At 40.9% G+C, this 22,045-nt stretch overlaps 1 protein-coding gene across 11 annotated transcripts in view; it reads right to left on the reverse strand.

Moving 5' to 3' along the window:
• Positions 1-2,267: 2,267 nt before the first annotated feature.
• The window catches only part of FHIT (fragile histidine triad diadenosine triphosphatase), a 1,510,123-nt gene continuing 1,490,345 nt past the window's right edge, over positions 2,268-22,045 (reverse strand). For 5 of the 11 annotated variants that reach the window (XM_055383480.2, XM_055383482.2, XM_055383481.2 and 2 more), the window contains 2 exons: positions 7,218-7,318; positions 2,268-4,588 (listed from right to left, as the gene is read on the reverse strand). In XM_055383480.2, coding sequence (XP_055239455.2) covers positions 4,509-4,588; positions 7,218-7,318 — 181 coding nt within the window. In that variant the 3' untranslated portion in view covers positions 2,268-4,508. Of the gene's footprint in view, positions 4,589-7,217; positions 7,319-22,045 lie in introns of those variants that run through there. The other 6 variants (XM_055383488.2, XM_055383483.2, XM_055383485.2 and 3 more) reach the window with 4 other exon arrangements.

Raw genomic sequence — 22,045 nt, forward strand, 5'->3', positions numbered from 1 at the left:
ATTGTATTACCATTTTGCAAGATGTAAGTAAGTAAATCCTGAAACTCTTAAAAAATTATCTTTGGCTATTTAGATTATACTTTTCTGAAAAGGACTCTGTGGTAATGAATCATGTGGTTTCAAGATTCACATGCGTTAAAATTACTTCAGGGCACTAGTCATTTTTCAATTACCAGTAGAAGTAAATCCCAAAGGAAGAGTTCTGCAGATTCTTGAGCCATCAATGGCCTGTAGGAAATCTTTTGAACAACTGGGTACATGTTGGAGAAAGTAGGGTCTTGTTAAAACATTTTAAAAATAACTAAACTAAGCCAAAAATCCATTTTGGATCCATGGGGTAGATAGACTGTCTTATAGAATGTTTCCAAAAGGAGGTTTTTAAAGTGTAGTTGGATGGTCCTTTTTTTGAGTTGTTGGAACATAAATCATTTGAGACATTTGATTTGATGGTTTATAAAGTTTCCATGACTCTGTGGTTTATTATTCCCAATTTAGGCACAGGGAGTTGGTTTATATTTATCTAATCCAGGTAATAGAGTATTTAATTTCCTGTCACTAAAACCAGATTCTAGAAATGTAATCATCTAAATAGAATGAGAGGAGAGGCAGCCAGATCCAATAGAATTTGGACTGGAGAAGAAGGGGAAAAAAAACCAACTGAAATCTCCCTTCTGGCTTCTTTTAAAACAATGGGTCCTTTGTCAGGCAAAGAGCTTTTTGAACACACTAAGATATCTTTAGCCTTAAAAGAAGTATCTTCTCTTGTACCTGTATCCTAAAGAAAATCTATTTTCATAACAATCTGGGAACAGCTGAAAGAGTTTCATAATTGTTGTGAAACTTGGGGATGGCTGAAACATTTACATTGGTACTGAGCTCCTCACATGGGGTTTATCTAGTGGGTTTAAGATTAAATTGGTGATGAAGCTGAATTTAAAAATCTACCTTTCCCCCAAGAAAATATGAGAGTACTATGATCAGCTTCCTGGGCCTTTCTCATTAGAGGCTTCTGTGCTGACAGTGGAACATCTCTGAGGTGGTTGAGATTTGGGGTAGATTTCAAAAGGTACCATTTACAGACCAGAACATGTGCTAAATAGGCAAACCTGTCCTTTCTCAATCACCTTGACTATCCACAATTATGATATAAGGGTGATCCAGTGGCAGAAATTATGGTGATTTTTCAAAAACGCCAGTGTTGAAATTTTGCCTTGACAGTACATCTATAACTACTAATAATGCTGTTTTGGGCTGACTCAGTTGCTTTGAAATTGCATGGTCCCATTATGAGTAAATGAGAGGCAACCAATTATCTATAAAATAACGACGTGCACAGAGAAGAGCTTGATGAATTGCAAGTGAGCTCTGCTGACACAACAGGGTGTGGAAACCTGCCCTGCTCTGACTTTCCATCAGAATTAGGGGTGATGCTTGCATATTTTAACAACATATCCCCCTCAGTTCTAATGTGGAATGGGAGAGGGGAGGATGGGGAGATGGCAAAATCTTCCTCCCTAGTCACTAGGACACATGCCACTGCTTTAAAATTAAGTAGAAAAACTGCTTGGGTGTATAGAGGCAGCAAATCCAAGTATCAATACCTGCATAAAGAATTACCATCCTCCAGGAGGAAGGCAACATTAGATAAGAAATGCAGGTCTCCTGTCATCTAATGTGATTTAGAACATAGACTAAAAGAGCCATTGCAAATCCCTTATCCCGGAACTCAGTCCAGTGTGTAGGGAGCAAATGCATAAATTCACCTATGCAGAGAGCAGACGCTGAATTCCTGGAACGAAAGGATTGCCAGCCTCATCAAGGATCTGTCACATGGTGAGTGAGACAACTGCAGCTTCATTCAGCAACCCTTGGGCTGTTGAGCTCCTTGTGCATGGTGAAGGCAATAACCCTTTCTCACTATTGCTCAAGAAACTGCAATTCAAAGTCATTTTCTGGTAGGCAAAGGATACAGAGAGCAGCTAAAACACCAAAATGCAGGTGCATATAACCCTGGAGGGTTGTATGGGAAGAAAAAGAGAGTTCTTCTACACAGTTCATCTGATGTTGGTGTCTTGATGGCTTCAAGAGGCTGAGGAGTCAGTACATAGTTTCAGAATGTTTACCTTTGTTGTCCTAATGGTACTGTTGCTATACTGAGGATTAATTCTTTATATGTAAGGAAGATATAGAAAATAATACTTACCAAGGAGTTGCTAGGTGTATTAGTTTGTTCTCATGCTGCTAATAACCACACACTCAAGACTGGGTAATTTATAAAGGAAAGAGGTTTAATGGACTCACAATCATGGAGGAAGGCAAAAGAGGAGCAAAGCCACATCTTACATGGCAGCAGGCAAGACAGCGTATTCAGGGGAACTGTCCTTTATAAAACCATCAGATCTCATGAGACGTATTCACTATCAATCATGAGAACAGCATGGGAAAGATCCTCCCCCTTGATTCAGTTACCTCCCACTGGGTCCCTCCCATGACATGTGGGGATTATGGGAGCTACAATTCAAGATGAGATGTGGGTGGGGAAACAGCCAAATCGTATAACTAGGTATGTCCACCCCAAACATTAAATCAAGAACAGCTTTTTGGTCTTTCTTATAGTCATTATTCTTATATAGGGCATCTCTGGATATAGGTGTTCACATTCTTCTTTGCAACCTGTTGGTTTTTAAGACAGACTGTCGGCAAGCAAAATGTCAGAGGCAAGCACTGAGATTTGACCCATCAGCCCTAGGGAAGCTGACTCTTTGGTTTTCCCCCATGCACCTTGTCTTCTTGATATGCCTGCAGGGGTTGGGGGGAGGTGGGTGGGTGGAAAGGAGTACTGGTTTAGGGTTGAAGCAAGTCTAAAGCCAGCTTGCTCTGGGTTTAAGATCTGGCCTCCACTGCTGTTTCTCCAAAGTTGGGAGTCATATTCCTGTTTAAGATAATCTTAAGTGATCTACATTGAATCTCTCAGTAGGTTATTCTCTTTAATCCTTCTGAATATGCCAAATAGAGAGTTTCGGTTTGGTGCTAGAATTAAATGCCCCTCTAATGGTGGCTAGCCTCACTTTTTAACACAGAGACTGAATCTCACTCCTAGTAGCTAAGGCAAGCAACTATGCAGAGCTGGAAATCATCAGCATCGTTTTTCTCTTATGTTTATTTTTATGCTTAACTTCTAATTACAGGTAGTACTTGTTTTTCTTTGAGGCTGAAATATAAAGTTTAAGATAGATATACTAAAATTCAAAAAGTGAATCAAGTAAATAAGGCTCTAGGTGGTCCACAAAGATAAGAAAAATCATGACAAAATGGGAATGAATGCAATTTGGGGACCACTGTATTCGCCCAAGTCATGTTTAGGCATGTGGTCAGATGGTAAAGAAAAGAAAGTGGGAGGGTAGCCTAGGCAGGATTCAGCATGATCTGAAAATCTTGCAAGTAGAACAAAGTTGTTGGTTGGGGAATCCAGGCCCATTTTGGTTTCTGCTACCTGGCTGTAGTGTGACCAGGGAGGCAGGTGCTGGGCAGGGTTGTATTAACAAGGCAGGTAAGGAAGTCCAGCAGGCGAGGAGGTGGGAGGTCCTCAAGGCAGAAATAGGCCAGTAGATAAGGTGAAGAGGCTAAGAAGACTATTTGGAGGGTACGAGGGGAGATGGGACAGGGAGAAGGAAGTGGCTAGAGAGGTGAGCTCTTTTAGCAAGGAGGGCAGTACACAGACTAAGAGAATGGCCTTTAGGGTGGGACTGCCTGGGTTCAAATCTGAGCTTTGCCACTTACCATTGGCCTTGAACTAATACTTACTTAACATCCTTAAGCCTTAGTTTTCTCATCACTTGCAAGACAGGATAATAACACAGTCTACATCTTATAAATTCTTAGCAAGTGTTGGCTACTGTTAGCAATTCCAGGGCTGAGCCCTATCATGTCTGCCTCTGTGCATGTTGAGAATTGCGCAGTTTTGCAGAGTGAGCACGATGAATGTCTTTAAACTTGCTCTGCCTAAGACTAGCTTGCTGCTGAGGGAATAATCACGAAAGCTGGAGAAGGCCAAGTCTATCTGAACTTCAGATTAACAATTTTTAAAGTCTAGCTATGTCCAAATATTTCATAATTGCCCTATTTACTAACACATTTCAGGGGTTTCATGAACCACTTAATGTATAAAAATTCAATATGTAGACACATTTTTTTTTGAAAAGGGAAGAAATAAGCAGGTGGACCAATCCAATGATTGAATTTCCTTTAAAAAAGTAACTGTAATAGGTTTGTTGCCTAATGCATGGCAAGTCAATGCACTGAGACACAGGGTTGCAGCAGAGAAGGAAGTTTAATCATAAGGCTGCCAAATAAGGAGACAGGGGGAAACCTCAAATCTGCCTGTCTGAGCCGTTTAGGTCTAGGTATTTTAAGGGGGTTGGAGTGACCGAGGTGAGAGATCACTGGTTGAAGAATACAGGATGAAGTCACAGGATGGTGAGATGAAGAAACTGCATTTTCATGCTGATTCAGTTCCTCTTGGGGGGGGGGGGGTCTTCAAACTGGTTGGCAATAGCTCTTCTGCTGGAATTCAGGATCTGAAAAACATCTTAAGGAATTTTTAAACAAACAAAGGCCTTATGATTCTAACATCAGAAATCTTCTCTATAGGAACAATGAGGAGGCAAATGGTTAGCATCTGGTGCTCTGGGACTTTTGGTTACGAAGAAGTGGGCCAAAGTGCAGCCTGATTAATGCTTAATTACAACTATATTTCTGTCCAGAACCCAGCATGTCATTCTTGTTAACCCTGTGAGGATGGTTTCAATAGAATGTTTCCATTGTCCTTAAAGGGAGGTATATTTACTCCCATTATACTCCAGGTAATGATGATGACAGTCTTGGCAAAATCTTAGGACCCTAAGTTGTTTGCCATCTCACAACCTATATTATCCGTCCTAGTCTTAGTTACCACATCTGACTGCTGGGAAGACTGAGGGTGATTTGTTTGGTCTGTGCACAAAACCTTTAAAGAGAAATACAAATGTTAGTTAACTTAAAAATCCACAGGTACTGTGGCAATAGTTTGTGTAACAAGTTAGGGTAAATATCTTTCTGGTAAGATGTACAAGGGAAGTCAATTTACCTGGAAGACAGGAGATGTCAGGCCTCCAGGCAAGACAGAAGCAAAAACTGACAAAACAAAGCCTACAGGAAATTTGGGTAATAAGTTTGAATCTTCTTAAAGTGTCTAGAAAAAGCATTCTAAGACAAAAATCCTACAATTCAGCAAGCCTTGGGGAAAAGGCTAAAGCTTTCTAGCCTCTACCTGAAAATACCCACTGCATAGAAAACCCAGGAGAAAAAATTCGACCTAGGCAGTCAAGTCTGAGGTATTGTCACCCCATTTAAATTTGAACAGGGCACTCTAAAATGACATACTGGCCTTCATAAGAGGAACAGAAAGAGGTTTGTAGTCATGCCCATAGGCCTATGTTCTTAGGTAAACTAGCTTGATCCTTAAAAAATGAGAGCGAGATGGTGAACAGTGGAAAAGGTTCAAAATAAAATATGAAAGACAGCCTCTGTTATAGCACTTGCCATATCCCCCCAGGCAACTGAGTGCAGAGCTGACAAACTTATGACATGGGAGAATGAAATAAGCTTTCTAGAATGCAAGGATCTGAGTACAACACCATATTTGAACAACAATGGGGGCAAGGTAGTCTGGGTCTTTAATTATTTAGAATACTCTAAAAAAAGAGGGCTGGGGAGAGAAAGGCCAAGTGCACATATATTTAAAGCTATTCAGTAAAGACTTACATTTCAAAGTGAAATCAGAATACAATGAATGTGTTTTCTAGCTAAAAATCATGATCACTAAGTGGTTGATACAATTTTTTCCAATCAATTGCTACCAGCATTTGTTCACTAATTTTGTTTTTTATTTGTATCTGCTCTACTTCTGCAACTTATAACATGAACATATTTATTCACAGGTCAGATGAAGAATTGCCTAATTTTAATTTGGAATTATTCTAAAAAGGAAAAAGAAACTATTTATAGGAGAGGATCTGTAACTGGGGTCCATGGGAGTTTATTAACAGGTTTGCCAGAAAAGATACAAGATACCAGTTAAATTTGAATTTCAGATAAACAAGTAATTTTTTTAGTCTAGATATATGCCAGTATTACATGGTAACCCTATATTTATAAACAAATTTCAGAGAGAGAGATAGACACATTTCTCTCTCTCTCTCTCTCTTCTGCTTTTTTGAAACTGAGTCTTGCTCTGTCAGTCACCCAGGCTGGAATGCAGTGGCATGATCTCAGCTCACTGCAACCTCTGCCTCCCAGGTTCAAGCAGTTCTCCTGCCTCAGCTTCCCAAGTAGTTGGGATTATAGGCATGAGCCACTGTACCTGGCCTTCTTTAACACTTTTTGTTTACAGACCAAACACATCACCCTCAGTCATTCCAGCAGTCTACTATATGAACTGAGACTAGGAGGGATAATATAGATTGCCAGATAGATCTAGGCATGAGTTCCTCAGACACTGCATAAAAATTTGGAGTAGAAGCATTTTGACAAGGAAATTGGCTATAGCTATCTTTCTACCAGAGTCTTAAACCTATGATCTCTCAACAGTTAGTTAGCCATCATTAAGATAAAGATTAATTCTATCAAGCCTTGACTTTTCCCTGTGGCCTGAGCTTCCTAGGAGCCGAACATAAAGGGAAACGTGAAGGGCAATTTACCAAATAGCAACTGAAGAGTCCACTCAGTGAAGGCAGAGGAGTTTGCCTGGGGGCGTGTTAGGGAGGCAGAGAAAGCTGGTTTACAGGGCTTTGCAGACAGACTTGAGCCTAAGGGCCATGTCACACCCTTAAGTTGGGGTTGACCTTTTAAACAAGAAGTTGTGCATGACAGAAGGTCTGCTTTGTGAACATTGGATTCTGGAGGAGCACCATCGCAGGAAAGACTGGAGAAAGGTGGTGGTGGGCTGGGAGCACTGGCTTGGAAGAAGAGAGTGAAGAGGCAGGAGAGATGGAAGAGACTGGGAGGCTGGGAATACAGTACTCAAGGGCCAGGGTTTTCTCCCCTCCAGCTTTTTGTCCTTTGCAGCCACCACCCAAGGATGTTGGTGAAGGTGTTTTTGTGCATCCCCATTCTGAGAGTGCAGCCTCTTTCCTGAGGCCCACGGAAGGGTCTGGGTGATGACGAAATGCAGTCTTTACCTGTGTCACTGAAAGTAGACCCGCAGAGCTGTGGCTTCTGCTGCCATTTCCTCCTCTGATCTCCAAGAGGCAGGAGAGTCCTCCTTGTCATGTTTCTGGAGCTTTGGAGAAAAAAAATGGAAGAGGCTCTTTCATGGGCCCTTGGGATCTCCTTGAACAAATTTCGGGGGGCTGGGGGAGACTGAACAAAATTAGAGGCCAGTAGGTGTATCTTTTAATTGTTTCCGTTGCTAAAACTTGCAAATAGAGAGGCTTTATACAAGAATCCACATTTAAAATAATCAGATCATTTGCCATCTTGTAATCATCTACTGAGGCTGAGAGGGGTGATGATATGATATAGGTCTGTGTCCTTGCCCATATCTCATGTCAAATTAGAATCCCCAGTGTCGGAGGTGGGGCCTGGTGGCAAGTGATTGGACCATCAAGGCAGAATTCCCCATTGGTGCTGTTCTCATGATAGTGAGTTATTGGGGGACCTTATTGTTTAAAAGTGTGTAGCACCTCCCTCCACTCTCTCTTCCTCCTGCTCCAGCCACAGAAGACGAGCCTGCTTTCCCTTCCGCCATGATTGAAAGTTTCCTGAGGCCTCCCCAACCATGCTTTCTGTACAGCCTGAGAAACCATGAGCCAATTAAACTGCTGTTCCTTATAAATTACCCAGCCTCGGGTAGTTCCTTATAGCACTGTTAGAATGGACTAATACAGGTGATTACAGATTGGGATGAAGTTGGGGAATGGGAAGCATTTGCCATTCCCATAATCTCCCCCACACTCTTCTAATTTTCTTATGTTTAACAGGCCTCATTCATTTATTTTACTCCCTGGATTTTGAAGGCATTGAGTTTGCCACCAACACATAATCCCTCCTTCAAGGTGGCCTGTGGTTTACCTCCTACTCTCTTTGGTTTAGACTCTCTTGCATGAGCTCTGAGCAGTTTTGTTCAGTGAACCAAATTTATGATAAAAACACAAGGGCCATGAGAACTGAGTAAGTAATAAGTATTTCCATTAAAAGAGGCTTCAAGTAGGGAAACAGTAAAAGAGATTAAATGAGAAAACAACTTACAAAAAATTAACAATTTGTCTCAAAATTAACACTTGAATCATTTAAATTCCTCCTCAGATTACAGGTATATTTATTTTAAAAAATTGTGTGTATGTCTCAGATTTACATATAGAGTGAATACAATTTCAGTTCTATCAGAGAGGATGTTCTCAGAACTCTCTTCCTTAGAAATGCTCAATTTTCTCCCTTAACCTCCTATTATGATTCAATTTCATTAACTAAATTTATTGTTCTTGGGTGTGGCTCTATACATTGTAAAATGCTGCAGGTTATCCGTTCATTCTTCATGGGAATGCACAGCGTAGTATTTTGTGTTATGTGTTAAAAGTCATTTGGGATTGAGACAATTTAATAGCACCAATGATAGCTAGCATTTATGATGTGAAAGGCGCACATTATTTCTTTGATATACATTATTTCATTTAATCCTTACAATAACTCATAAAACTGATGCTACTTAACCCCATGTTACTGTGGAGGAAACTGAGTTCTGAGGAAGTTCATACCCTGGTCCAAAGATCACCCAGCTAGGTAGTGGGGTAGGTGCCAGTATTATCCCCAACAACTTTTGCCTTTTTATTCATCCTGAGGGATCTACAGTGTCCCTAAAGACCATCCCACAGATACTGTTCCACTCCATTTTGAAAAAGGTCAACTTAACGATTAAAATATCGACTTTTTAAAAGTTGATCCTTTAAAAATAATTTTGCCAACTCAGCAAAAAGTCTATCAACTAATAAATGACTTTTGCTATCTCAGGCCCCAAACTCTAAATCTAACCTAGAGGCCTCTACCCTGGCAGCTTGCAGCAGATGGAGAAATTTCCCCATTTATTGCAGCTCAACGTTGATACAGAAGGCAAAACAGTGAGGGAACCATAGCCTCGCACTCCCGCTGAGCTATATTTCCACTCCTGGTAAGTTCGAGCCTAAATGAGGCTCATTAGCATATAACCGGCCCACAAATACGTTTATGAGGGTCATGGATCTTCCCTTCAGAATTTGGCTGCCAGCACGCTGGTTTTACATTTTGCCATGTAGATTTAATTCTCCTTAGTGAAAGAAAACCACATTAAGAAGTCATTTCCTTTCTTGCAGAGGCAAACATGCTGCAGTTGCTACAGGCAAGGCAAACGGGATTGCTATTCTTCTACTCAAGAACTAATTTTCATTTTGATACTACCTTGAGGTCTGTTATAAATCCATCTTATAACAATTCAATAGGATGACAAAGAGACATGCAAAGCCCAGGAAACATGGCCTTCCCACTTCTGCTACTGCCATTGGAAGACACAGAAATAAAGCATTAAGTGGCCTCATCAACACAGATCATACCAGATGAATCCAAATAATTTAGAGCCTGTGAATGTTAATGCCTTCCTGGTTATTAGGAGACCATCTGTTATTGTCATATGCCTTACAGATGGCAACATTGTGCCAACCCTTAGAAGTTTTTGGGAAATAGGAAATAAATAAATAAAAACTAATCATCTTTGCAAAAACTCTGTTGTACATAGCTTTTAAAAGTTATGAGATTTCCCTCCTAAAAGCCCCAGATGGAAGCATGCGGTTCTGTTTAGAACAGCGGCACTCAACCCTGGTTGGTTGCCCACTGTAATCATCTAGGAAGCTTTAAAAAATAAAACCCACCCCAGGGATTCTGATTTAATTGGTCTGGGGCAGCCTGGGTTTGGGGATTTAAAACAAAACTTCTCAGCCAATTCTAAGGTGCACTTATTGTTGAGAATCACTGCTTTTTGGAAGAAGAAGTGTGTAGATAGATAGAGCCCACACACATATAGAAAGAATCCGTTTGCCTTTAAGCACATTGCTTGTGATCCTATCAACAGTACTACCGCTGTCCTTTGCAAACCTTGCCCTAGAACTGCTTTTCTTCTATTTATGCTCTGTCCATGGGATGTCTGGCCTACAAGGCTTGTCTTAGCAACACTAAGATGCGGATGCAGTTCAGGAGCTTTTGAATGTTTTTAATCTCTGCAGAAATAGGGAGCCTGGGAAAGGCCCTGGTGGGCAAGACTTGTGTCCTAGAAGATCCATCCAGGTGACTTGGAGTAAAGTTCCATTTCCCTAAAGCAACCCAAGAACCTGGTGGCTGCAACTTCTTGCCTGGCTAACGGAGAGAAAGCCCTAATGATCTTAAATAGTAGTTTATCCACAAGGCAGTATTTGCGGTGGGTGAACTTTAATGGAGGAGTTTCACTTCTGATAAGCCTTCTAGATTACTTTGGCTGCCCCCAGGGGAGGGCGGTGACTACTTGTTAACACACAAGACAGTTGCTCTGTCTCTGTAATGCCAGGGGCCAGACCTAGCACTGGAACACTGAACCAGACAGACTCCTTTATTGTTCTCCTGGGGCACCCAGGTAGGGAGGTTAGACACCAAAGGGCTGATTCTTAGTGAGATGGGATTACAAAATGGGAAGGGTGCTGGATAGAGCTAGCCTCATTGCAAAGGCTTTTGAGTATCACCTTGGTTTCACAAAGAAACGTTATGAAAAACAGTGATGGAGAGAAAGAGGTTATCTATGGATCATCCAAAAATGGCTCTCCAAGAAGGCGAGAGTTAGTTAGGTCTGAGCTTGAACAATGAGAAGAACAAAAGTTCCTTTAATCTCTTTGTGTCTCAGTTTTCCCCTTTGTAAAATGGGAGTAGGAAAAAGAGTGGTGTGCCATGCCTGACACATAGTTAAGTGGTATTTAATATTCCCTGCTGCTGCTACTACTGTCAGTCATTAGCATTATTTTTAGGCTAAATAACACTGACCTAATGACAGCGAGCACTAAAAACTCCACAGAGGTTGTTTCTAGGAGTAAAAGTATTTTTCATCTCCATGGTTCCCCAATGATCTGTATCTTTTGGACCTAACTAACTACTTTGTAGAAGGATTAAAAGTTATGATCAGAATTCAGATCCAAAACAACTTATTATAATGAGACACTCAAATTTGGGGAGGAAATGTACCTCCTTCAGCTCTAAAATGACCCTCACTAATCCCTAATCCTCAGAGCTGTCCTAAGGAGTGAGTAAGGTATTAATCGAGGCTTCTCATGGTAAAAGCTAAGGTCCTGTGGTGAAAGAATGTGGTGGAGGTCAAAGGTAGTCAATACCCCAGGAGTATGGTTGCCAGATTTAGCAAACAAAAATACAAGACACTCAGTGACTTGTTTTAGGATAAGGATGTCTCATGCAGTATTGAGATATCCTTATATGAAACAATGATTTGTTGTTTACCTGAAATACAAATTTAACTGGGATTCTTGTATTTTATTTGACAACTCAACATAGCAGACCCCTTAAAAAGGTGTCACAGGAAGAACTTGGCTTGCATTTGGTAACTAGGTTGTTCCCAAAGTTGCCTGGCTGTGAATCCTGGAAAAAACAGAGGAGATCATGTGCAGGAAGATAAAATTCAAGGCCATCATTTTGTGCACTCCAGGGCTTATTATTATTGCATGGAATGCAGCGTAAATCAACCTGCACTATTTTAATTCCTTAGTTCACCAGTTCTAAGGTGCACATTTTTTCATATTTTAACGTCTTTGAAATCAAAACATGTCCTATAACCAAAAGTGTGTCATATAGTAGTACATAAAATAACAGCACTTCCAACTGACTGTGTCTGGGATTCAGTGCACTATATTTCTCCATCTCTCCTTTCTGCAGGTAAGTCACGTAAGTTAAATGTGACTCTGCTTGCTCTGAAAATGCTCAACACCAACGCTGATGTATTACATACTGGTTTCCTTCTGATGCAACAACAATAGTCAAAACGGTTTTCACAGAAGCTTTGTTCTTTAGAGGAAACTGCACGCCAAAGTGACAAAGTTTGCAGAAACTTGAACCAAAGTCTTTATTCACATTCAACAGACTGAAGTCTGTGATGGCCTCTCCAAGCAAATTCTATTTCTGCACAGCTTTGAAAAGAGATTTAAAAAAAAAAAAAATCTATCTTCAGTCATCCCACTTTATCTGCTAGAAATGGTTTTTGGGGAAGGTAGTGTTAACAGGATTTCTGATTGAAGAACTGATACGTGTCGATTTTGACACTGTGCTCCCTCCTGTGCACTGAGTGTGTTATCACAAGGTATATGGGGTAATGATTAATTCCCTGCTGTATTGCTCAAACTGCCTTTGCTATTGACATCTTTAGAGTTCTGTAATGGAATGCAGTAGGAGGAATGGTTCACAATAATTTAAATGTTTTTCAGAATTTGGAACTAACCTGGAGTAAAATGCCAAATTGTCTTCAAACGGGGGAAAACTAATTTAATGCTCTTCTTACAGAAGCAAACGGCTGAATATAAACTTGGATGTTTTTATAAAAACATATTTCATTATTATCACTTTTATAAAACAACATACAGAAGCAGAGAGCTTAAATAAACCATTTCTTATGGGTTGACGGTTCTGTTTACACAGGGGTTTATATAAAGTCTCAAAAGGAAAATAACTGTATTTTTTTTTTAGATCTGATCCACTGTTATTACTTTCTATTCAACCAAGGTTTGATGAACACATGATATATTCCAGGCTCTGTTCTAGGTCTTATGAAAGATACAAAGATAAATAAGCCCAAGATCTTTGCCTCCTCAGGTTCACCGTGCAATAGGGCAGACAGATTCATGCATAGATAATTTAATACTGGCCTAACTACTGAACTAGAAGTTCCATCAAAGTGTTCTTGGAATATCTGGGGCAGGGGGAGAGAAAATAATTCTTGCTGGAATTCAGGTCTGAGATTGACTTTTAAAAATCAAGGACTTGGACTGGGCTTAAAAGATGGTAATGAGATTTTGAAGAAAGGGTAATTCTGGGCAATGGGAACAGCTTCATTAAACCCATGATGTGAGTACCAGTTCCCCAGCAAGGCAACTTGTACCCATGGTCAGCTTCACCAGCTAATTACAGCACTGTTCCCTGATGAATCCTGACCTGGCTTCTAGGCAGCTACTAACATGTATCAGAGTTAGCAAGAGAGCTGAAATTTGCCACTTTGAGAAGCCTTAACATTCCATTGTTTGTTTAAAGATGGAATAGGCACGCACAACAGGGGTCTAAAAGATGGTCTCTGGTCCTACAAATGCAAAGCTGCAAACAGCTTTGAATCTTACTGAGAGAAACTTATTCCCTTTTCAGTGATCTTTCAGTCCCTCTGACTGTTCAAGAATAAAGTCTCAGTGGACTAGTATGTCCTTGATAAGGCATCAACAACACCTCTAAGAGAAAGAGAAGAGCCATCCAGACTGGCTAGAATATAATAAGATTGTTTTGTTTAGATCATATTTATTTTTAGGGACATCTCTCACTTATGACAAATCATGTCAAGTCTCCTTTTAAAGTAAATTTAAGTTAAACATAAGAATCAATTTTAAAAATATATGAAATGAAATGGTGTGAAAATATGGCATTAACAGCTTGAGAAATGGCCCCTGGGGAAGGAAGTACAACTGAGGTGGGAAAGGGTGACTCAAGATGTGAGGGTGATGCATTGGCCTTTAACGCTTGTGGGTGGCAGTTTCTACTGGGCTGAGTTCTAGAAAGCTTCATTTTTCATGGATGCATGGGAGTCAAAATAATTTCATGTTATAAGAACTCCGTCAAAAAATGGTATAGGGGATGGTAGAACTTTGGGTAGGGCAGGCTTTTAAAGGAAGGCTTCACTGAAGATGTAGCATATAAGTTGAGGTGTGAATAATGAGTATTTAAGTAAAGGGGCAGGAAGGAATATTTCAAGCAGAAAGAACAGCAAGTGCAGACCTTCAAGGAAGTGTGGTGGTTGGGTAACAGGCTGGAAGAGTGAGAGAGAGAGGACTTGGGGGGATGGCAGATCATTTGCACCCTGTGGGCAGGGCTGAGAAGTTTGGATTTTATTTTTGGTGTGATGAGAAGATATGAAAGGATCAGAGGCAAGGAAGTAAAAGGACTATAATAATTGCTCATAAAGAATGTCCTGGAAGGATAATGAATTAAAGGGAGAAAGTGATGGCAACAATCAGAAGAGAAAGTTTGGGAGAGGGGGCAGTATGGATGAGGAGAGGGGGCTCATTTGCCCCATAGGCTAGTTAGCGTCATGGCCACTAAGTGAGAGGACTTGGCCCCTCACTATAGATGGACCTTGTCATCTGGCAGCTTTCTCCCTGGTGCTTGTCTGTAAAGCACACAGAGATCCTGGCTTCCCTGCCAAGATTGCTCTGAACTAGTGTGAAAATCACTCAGTTTTTGCCCAATCTCCATTCTGCCTCTCTTCCATCATTCACTTCTCAAAGTTCCCGAGAAGCCTTCCTGGACCATTCTGATCGAGTCATATTTCACGATTCTGGATGCTTTCATGCTTCTGGCACCTCCCTGCCACTGTCCTTTCAGTACATGTTTCCTGCCAGACATGGAGCTTCCTTTGTCTATGTGCTGGTTACTGAGCAGACTGGCGCCCACGCTGGACTTTCTTGGTGGCCCAGTGAATCACCAGTTGCTTTCACTTGAGGCAGAAAATGGTCTTGGACCATAAACCTCTGCCTGCCACTTGTGATACCTTAGAACGCTGAAGTTCTTTGAATATTACTTAGTATAAAAATATGTTCATTGCTTCCCTTTTCTATCCTGTGAGCTGGAGCCTTGGACTAAGCACTAGACTGTGGGATATCTATGTGCAAACAAATTACCTTCAGGTCCTTCTGCTCACTGTGAAAGTTCAAAAGCCCAGTTCCTCCTCCTTTTCTGAACAGAAATTCAAGTAATCAGTGGATCATTAATCATTTGATTAGTTGCCAAAGCTTTGACTTAAGCATAACTTGCTTGAGTAAAAGCAAGTATTTTTAGTGCTGCCTGTGGGGCCAAAATGCTGAAATAAGCTCTTATATTAATTAGTGGCATCCCATTTTCAAGGGGTATAGAGTGTTGATGTTTAAGAATTTGTAACCCCCAAAAGTAAGTATTAACTAGAAAATCACAGTGCTGGAAAATAATTATGCCAAACCACTGTACTATAACAGAACCCAATTGCTTATCCAATTATACATTGAAGTATCACATTGTCAAGCCGATTGCCAAAGCAGCAAATGAGACTTTGCTAGCATCATAATTTGGACCAGATATTACTCCACTAACTGCATTATGAATAGTCTTTGGAACATACTATGTACCCTATAAAACCTCCAGGAACCAAGGTGGGCATTTCAGGTTTGTTGGAGTACGCCCATGCCATCAAAAAAAAATCACTGGAATTGATTAGACATGAAAGTTCGCAGTTTTCCATTGAAAGCCTGTTAGGAGCATCTCAGCAAAGAGCAACTGCAGCTCCAGGTCCTGAGCAGAGTTGATTTCAATTAAAACATCAAAGGTAGTCACCTCCTGTCAGGGAGACCATCAGTAATTCTGTCCTCAAATGTGTATCTGAGAAAAACAACCCCAGACACTGCCTCCTGGACCTGCAACACTGCTCCCTGATTAGCCACCATTTAGAGGTAATTTTTTTTTTTTTTTTTTTTTTTTTTTGAGACAAGGTCTCACCCTGTCTGGAGTGTAGTGGCCAGCTCACTGCAGCCTCAACCTCCCAGGCTTAAGTGATCCAGCCGCTTCCGCCTCCTAAAGTGCTGGGGTTATAGGCATGCACCACTGTGCTCGGCCTAGAACTTTCTTACAACACAACATCAGGACAGCTGAAGAACAGGAGCCTGGAACTGGGCTGTGAGGAGCTACTAAGGGGTTGATATTCTTAGGACACCCCATTGCTATGATTTTCTTCTCAACCTTGTAAGGGATCAGAATGATTTTGCCCAACAGTTGGGTCTGATATGTCAGACGAAAATCCCACTGTGGCAAGAGCCTGACTCCCAGGGTTCAGTAGAGAAATAATTTGCACTCGCCCAGTAGTTCTTTGCTTTTCAAATAATAGTAAGCCCTAAACAATATCAAACTTGGTAAAAACAAAATCTTCCTGTCTAGTCCCCATATTGCCCAATCAGAGTAACATCCATCTTCCTATCCTCTCGGCTTGCTGTATCTGATACCAGTATAGGAATCCCCCTTCTTCCCCCAGTGGATGCCTGAAACCATGGATAGTACTGAACCCTATGTATGCTCTCTGTTTTCTTCTACACATACACATACCTATGATAAAGTTGAATGTATAAATCAGGTACAGGTACAGGTTAATCTATTAAGAGATTAACAACTAAGAATAAAATAGAACAATTGTAACAATGCACTTTTCACAATTGCACAAACAGAAGATCCCTGCTTGCAGAGGATCTTAGCAATTTCTTTTTTTTTTTTTTTATCGAGATGGAGTCTTGCTCTGTTGCCCAGGCTGGAGTGCAGTGGCGTGATCTCGGCTCACTGCAACCTCTGTCTCCTGGGTACAAGTGATTCTCCTGCTTCACCCTTCTCAGTAGCTGGGACTACGGGAGTGCACCACTACACCTGGCTAGTTTTTGTAGAGATGGGGTTTCACCATGTTGGCCAGGCTGGTCTCGAACTCCTGACCTCATGATCTGCCCGCCTCGGCCTCCCAAAGTTCTGGGATTGTAGGTGTGAGCCACCGCGCCCTACCAGCAATTTCATCATATAATTTGTTTTATTTCCTTATTAAGTCAGGAACTTTCACCTTTTCTTTTAAACACCTTATGTCCTCTTTTTGGCATATCTGAATTGCCAGCATCACTACTCTTGTGCTTTGGGGCTGTTATTAAGGAAAATGAAGGGTTACTTGGGCATAAGCACTGTGATTTCATGACAGTCAACCTGGTAACAGAGATGGCTACTCAGTGACTAACAGGCGGGTAGTGTAGACAACATGGCTACACTGGACAAAGGGAGGATCCACATCCTGGGCAGGACAGAGTGGGACAGCGTGCAATTTTGTCACACTGCTCAGAACGTTGTACAATGAAAACTTATGAATTGTTTATTTCTAGAATTTTTCATTTAGTAGTTTCAGACTATGGTAAACTGTGAAAAGTGAAACTGGAGCTAAGAGGGGACTACTGTAGTAGGTTTTCAATAAGCATTGGTCAAATACGTCACTAAATTACACTTTTCCTCCCAATATACTGGCTATGCTAGCTCATTGTCCCCATTTTCCACATAAAACAAGGAACTTAAATCACTCAACCAGTGTAACATGGATAACTCAGAGTGGTATTTGTTTGGATGAGACATACAAACACTCGATCCACTAGTGGATCCAGACATGCAGCAAACTGTATGTCTCATCCAAACAAATTTGCTGTATGTCTAGTGCTCTCCTGATCCACTCTATAAATTCCTGGGAACGTTCTTTTAGTTAACATAGTTGAAAACGTGGGTGGTAACACAGCATAGAAAGCAAAACTAACACTGCAAATAGGGATCAACCTCTAAGCCCGGAGGGCCCTGCTGGAAAACCTCTTCTGAGGGGAAAATTGCAGCTCAGGGCAGTTTTCAGGAATTAATCGCTGATCACCAACACCTCATCCCAGGCGCCATCATATCTGAACCCTTCTGGTTTTTCAGTGGGTAGAAAACTGGTGGGGCAAAAGAGACTAGAGATCTCTGCCAGTTTGATTTCCTCAGGCTTGTTTCTAAAAACATGCTCACTGAGAAATGAAATGAAACTCCTTCTGAAAAGGAGGTTTGTGATGAAGCAAACTTCAGAGAAGGAAGCATTTATTCAAAAAGCAATTTCCTTGGCCAGTCATGTTCTGTAAGCCTTTTTCCCCCCCACCAGTGTTTCAGATATTGGTGTTTAAGCAAGACTGTTCTCCTTTAATCCTAGAGTGAAGACTGTTCTCCTTTAATCCTAGAGTGATGTCAACCCACAGTACTCAGAACAAGGAATGGGAAGAGGCATAGGGCCAATTTCTGCTTTTGTTGGAATCTCCTGAACATTTCGTTTCCTATTTGCTTCTGCTACATATGGCTTCTTTTTTCAAAGGTACCTTGCAGAGTCTTCGGAAGCCCAGTGTAGGCAAGGAAACTCTCCAAGGAGAAAGAAAAATCTGCACTACAAGATGCTACGCAAACACACAACTAAGAGGGAGGCAAGCACACAGCATGTAACCAATAATGCACAGCCACAGAATCCTTCTCAACACAACACTGCAGGCAGCAGCAACTGGGTTGTCAAGATAAAACCTATTTGAAGAAGCTGATCTAGCTGGGACCTTTGAACAATCCAGATCCCCAAGCATTTAAAGCTTGTTTCTCTGCAGAATTCATTCAATTATTTAACAAATATGAACATGTATACAGTGTATTTGATAGTGTAATAGTAATCAAGCTGGACAAGGTAGTGCCTTTGGGAGGCTTACATTCTAGGAGAGAAGGCAGGCAGTTAGCAAGTAATCATCTATCACTACCTTGGGAGGGAATAAAAGAGGGAGCTACGTGAGACAGTATGGTCAGAAAAGACTGCTCTGAGGAAGGGACAGTCAGCTGAGGAGTGGCAAGTGCAAACACCCCAAGGGAAGAAGGAGGCATCTGTATGGTCTGTGCACTGGCTGAAGGCGAGTGAGGAAGTTCTCAGATAGAAGGTAGAAGATGAGGTGGAGAAGTGGGAAAATCTCTCTTCCCTTTAGCACTGGAGGCGAAAGGGCTAGAAGACGAGAGACTGAATGATTCTTTCAGTTACATCACTCTTTTCAAGCACCTACTTTGTGCTAGGCGCAGAAGACTATTAAACAGGCAAAGCAGTAATAAATCAGTGAGCTGAAGGTAGAAAGGCCGTCCCAGAACAGCTGGACCCAGCACTGCCTCTGAACATGGGCAATGACACTTTGGGGCTCAATGTTTGCTTACTGGGTCTCTCATACACCCTAACATCAGCCCTGCCTATAATGAACTTTCCCCAGAAAAGCAGGTGAGCAGCAAGCTATTTGCACATGTGGTGACTACCACGGAGCAGCAAGGATGCAGGCTGACCTCACAGACTTCTTTCTGAATGCGTACCATATGTTTGGCAGAGCTAAAAGAGCTATCCCAGCACCATCTAGCCAGGTGCCTGGCACTGGATCTCATATGCTGGCAGATGAAAAATGACTAATATAAAAATCTATATTCCAACGGTACTCACCAGTCCACTGGATTGGTCATGATTCCTTCTTTCTACAATAGGATCATTCTGCTTCTGATTACAAAACTGCACCCTCTGAAGCTGCTACTCACCCGTTGGAAGTTACATACCCTGTGCAGCCTACAAATCCATTAAGTTCTGATGGAGCTATTCCAATGCCCTTCAAAGAACCTGGCCCATGTGAGTTGCACAAACAAATTGGAGCCAACCTTTCCCAAATGCCTCTCTCTATTTCATTTAAAAACCCTCTTTAATGAAGACATAAAGCCTTGAATGCAGCTGAAACGCTATGCTTACCATGCATGACAGCAGATCGTCACAGAGGATTTCAAATGCTTTTTTTTCTAACCAGAATACTTGAAAGAAACTGAGATTTCCTTGTTATGAGTTCAACTGTTCATTTTATATGCCCTATAATTGACCATTGTCCAGAAGTCAGCATAGGCAACAGAGATGTAAGGCAACTGCAAACACACACACACAGCTTTGGTACAGTGAAAAATTAAAATGCAATGCCAGGCTTGGGACTATTTTGAAGCCTCAGGCTAGGAAAGCAATACCCTCACCTTTCTCAGCTGCCTACTATGCACCTAACCTTCCAATTATTTATGGCTGAGACGCTTAAGATGTACTGGAGAAACAGCCATGCCTGAGAGATACACAAAGCTGAAATATTATTGAGAGTTATAACTTCATGAATGAAAAACCTATACAAATCACTTAAGGGTCCTAATCTTTCAGTTAATCTCACCTCAGTGCCACTCAAGGGTTTAAAGGAGTTTCACTGATTGGTTTTTAAAGGACAACGATAAAAATGCTTTGAAATAACTAATTATAATTTCAGGTATCTATGTAAAGGTCCAGACACAAATATTTGAAAATGGACTGTTCCTAGAATCAGGGATTGACACAGATCTTTAAAACTTTCTAGCCCAAACATCCATGTGACATTTGTATCCCTTTGGCCATATTGCTTTCAAGGCTTCAATGCTCTAGGAAAGAGGATCTTACTGCAGTACTGCTAGATTTAGGTGGAGATCAAAATTACCAATGTTTGAAAGTGATATTTTTACATTAACTTGATCAAGAGTTAGAACTTGGACTTATTACTCAGACAGTCTGATCCTTCATTGACAGGCTGTGCTGAGAAACCATTCTGTGGGCTAAAGAGGATATGGACTCCCAGGATTGCTCTGGCATTGTGGTTGAGAAGATATACTGGAATAACCTCTTTTGAAAACAGTTTAGCATTACCTCCTAAAGTTGACATCTACAACAATATTACTGCCAGGTATATTACCAAGAGAAATTCTCATATGTGTACAAGAAGACATGCATGAGAATGTTCAAAGAAACTCTGATTAAAATAGATAGAATCTAGTAATGACCAACATCCCATCAGAGAGTAGATGAATAAACCCTGATATGTTCACATAATTAATTAAATACCATGGCTCAAGCAAAACAAATGTTTGATAGTGACACACAGCTCATAGGGAGAAATCTTAGCAATATATTAATTTTTAAAAATTCCCTAAAAACAATAAAAATATATGCACTTTAGGAATCCATAGAGATGCCTAAAACTATACGAAAAGTCACAAAGCAGTGGTGAGCATAGATTGAGGATGCTGGACTGACTCCATGTGAGGAGACAAGGGGATGGTTTTTTTGTGTGGGACTATCATACTGTTAGATGTGGGATAGTAGCAAAATCATACGTTTTGTTCTGGGCAATGGGTTTGCAGATACTCATTAACATCATTAAACATAACTACTTACACAACTAAAGAAAAGGAGGCTATGATGGAAAACAAACAGAAATGATCATCCTTGAGAGGCATGTAAGATTGCAACATCGGATGACTGCAGTTTTCCTCAAGATAGGAATCCAGCTCCCATTCCAAAATGTCCACAAAAGTTGCAACATAGTAGCATTTGCCATATAAAAGTACTGGAGTTATTAATTGGATTCCAGATGTCTGAAACTGATGTATCCCTTCACTGAATCCCGACTAGGATCTATTTTGGGTATAGCACTTCACACAGGTTGCTGTTCTTAATTAAAACTTCTCTGCCTTAAGAGCTTTATGTCTGTGAGATAGTCATCCAAATGTTCTCCTCTCCATAAATGTGCTCTTATGTTTTATTTTCACAGCAAAATGCTTGCCCAGATTTTAATAAACATGTCCGCAGTAGTAATATACATTTCGCATGCTTTCCACATTTCATAATCTCTTTAGTCCTTTTGTTTATGTTGATTCCCACACCAAGAAGCCTGTTTGGAAGGCTTTGCAGCTCTGTCTCCATTTCTTCTGCCTATCATCGGGGAATGAAACAGCACACTGATTGCTATTTGGGTAGGAAACACAGACAAGACGTTGAAAGAAGTAACTAATTTCCAAGCAATTTTGCTCCTTTCTCTCTCTTTGATTTTGGCAATAACTCACCCCAGTTCATTGACATTAGAGTAAAGCCTAGTAGCCAATTTATTGCTTCAAAATCTGTGAGAGTTCCTAATTGGTTATCAGACTGTGTCTACCAGATGCCAAAATTAAATTTCTTTTAAATCAAGAAAAAAGTGATTTTCTGGCATCCCAGATGCAAAACAACCCCCTGATTAACTGTTCTTTCACATTGCAAATGGGTATTTGGGCCTTGGGTGGAGAGAAAACTCATCTACTTACAACA

This window comes from Gorilla gorilla, chromosome 2 (assembly GCF_029281585.2).
Source record: "Gorilla gorilla gorilla isolate KB3781 chromosome 2, NHGRI_mGorGor1-v2.1_pri, whole genome shotgun sequence".
NCBI lineage: Eukaryota > Metazoa > Chordata > Mammalia > Primates > Hominidae > Gorilla > Gorilla gorilla.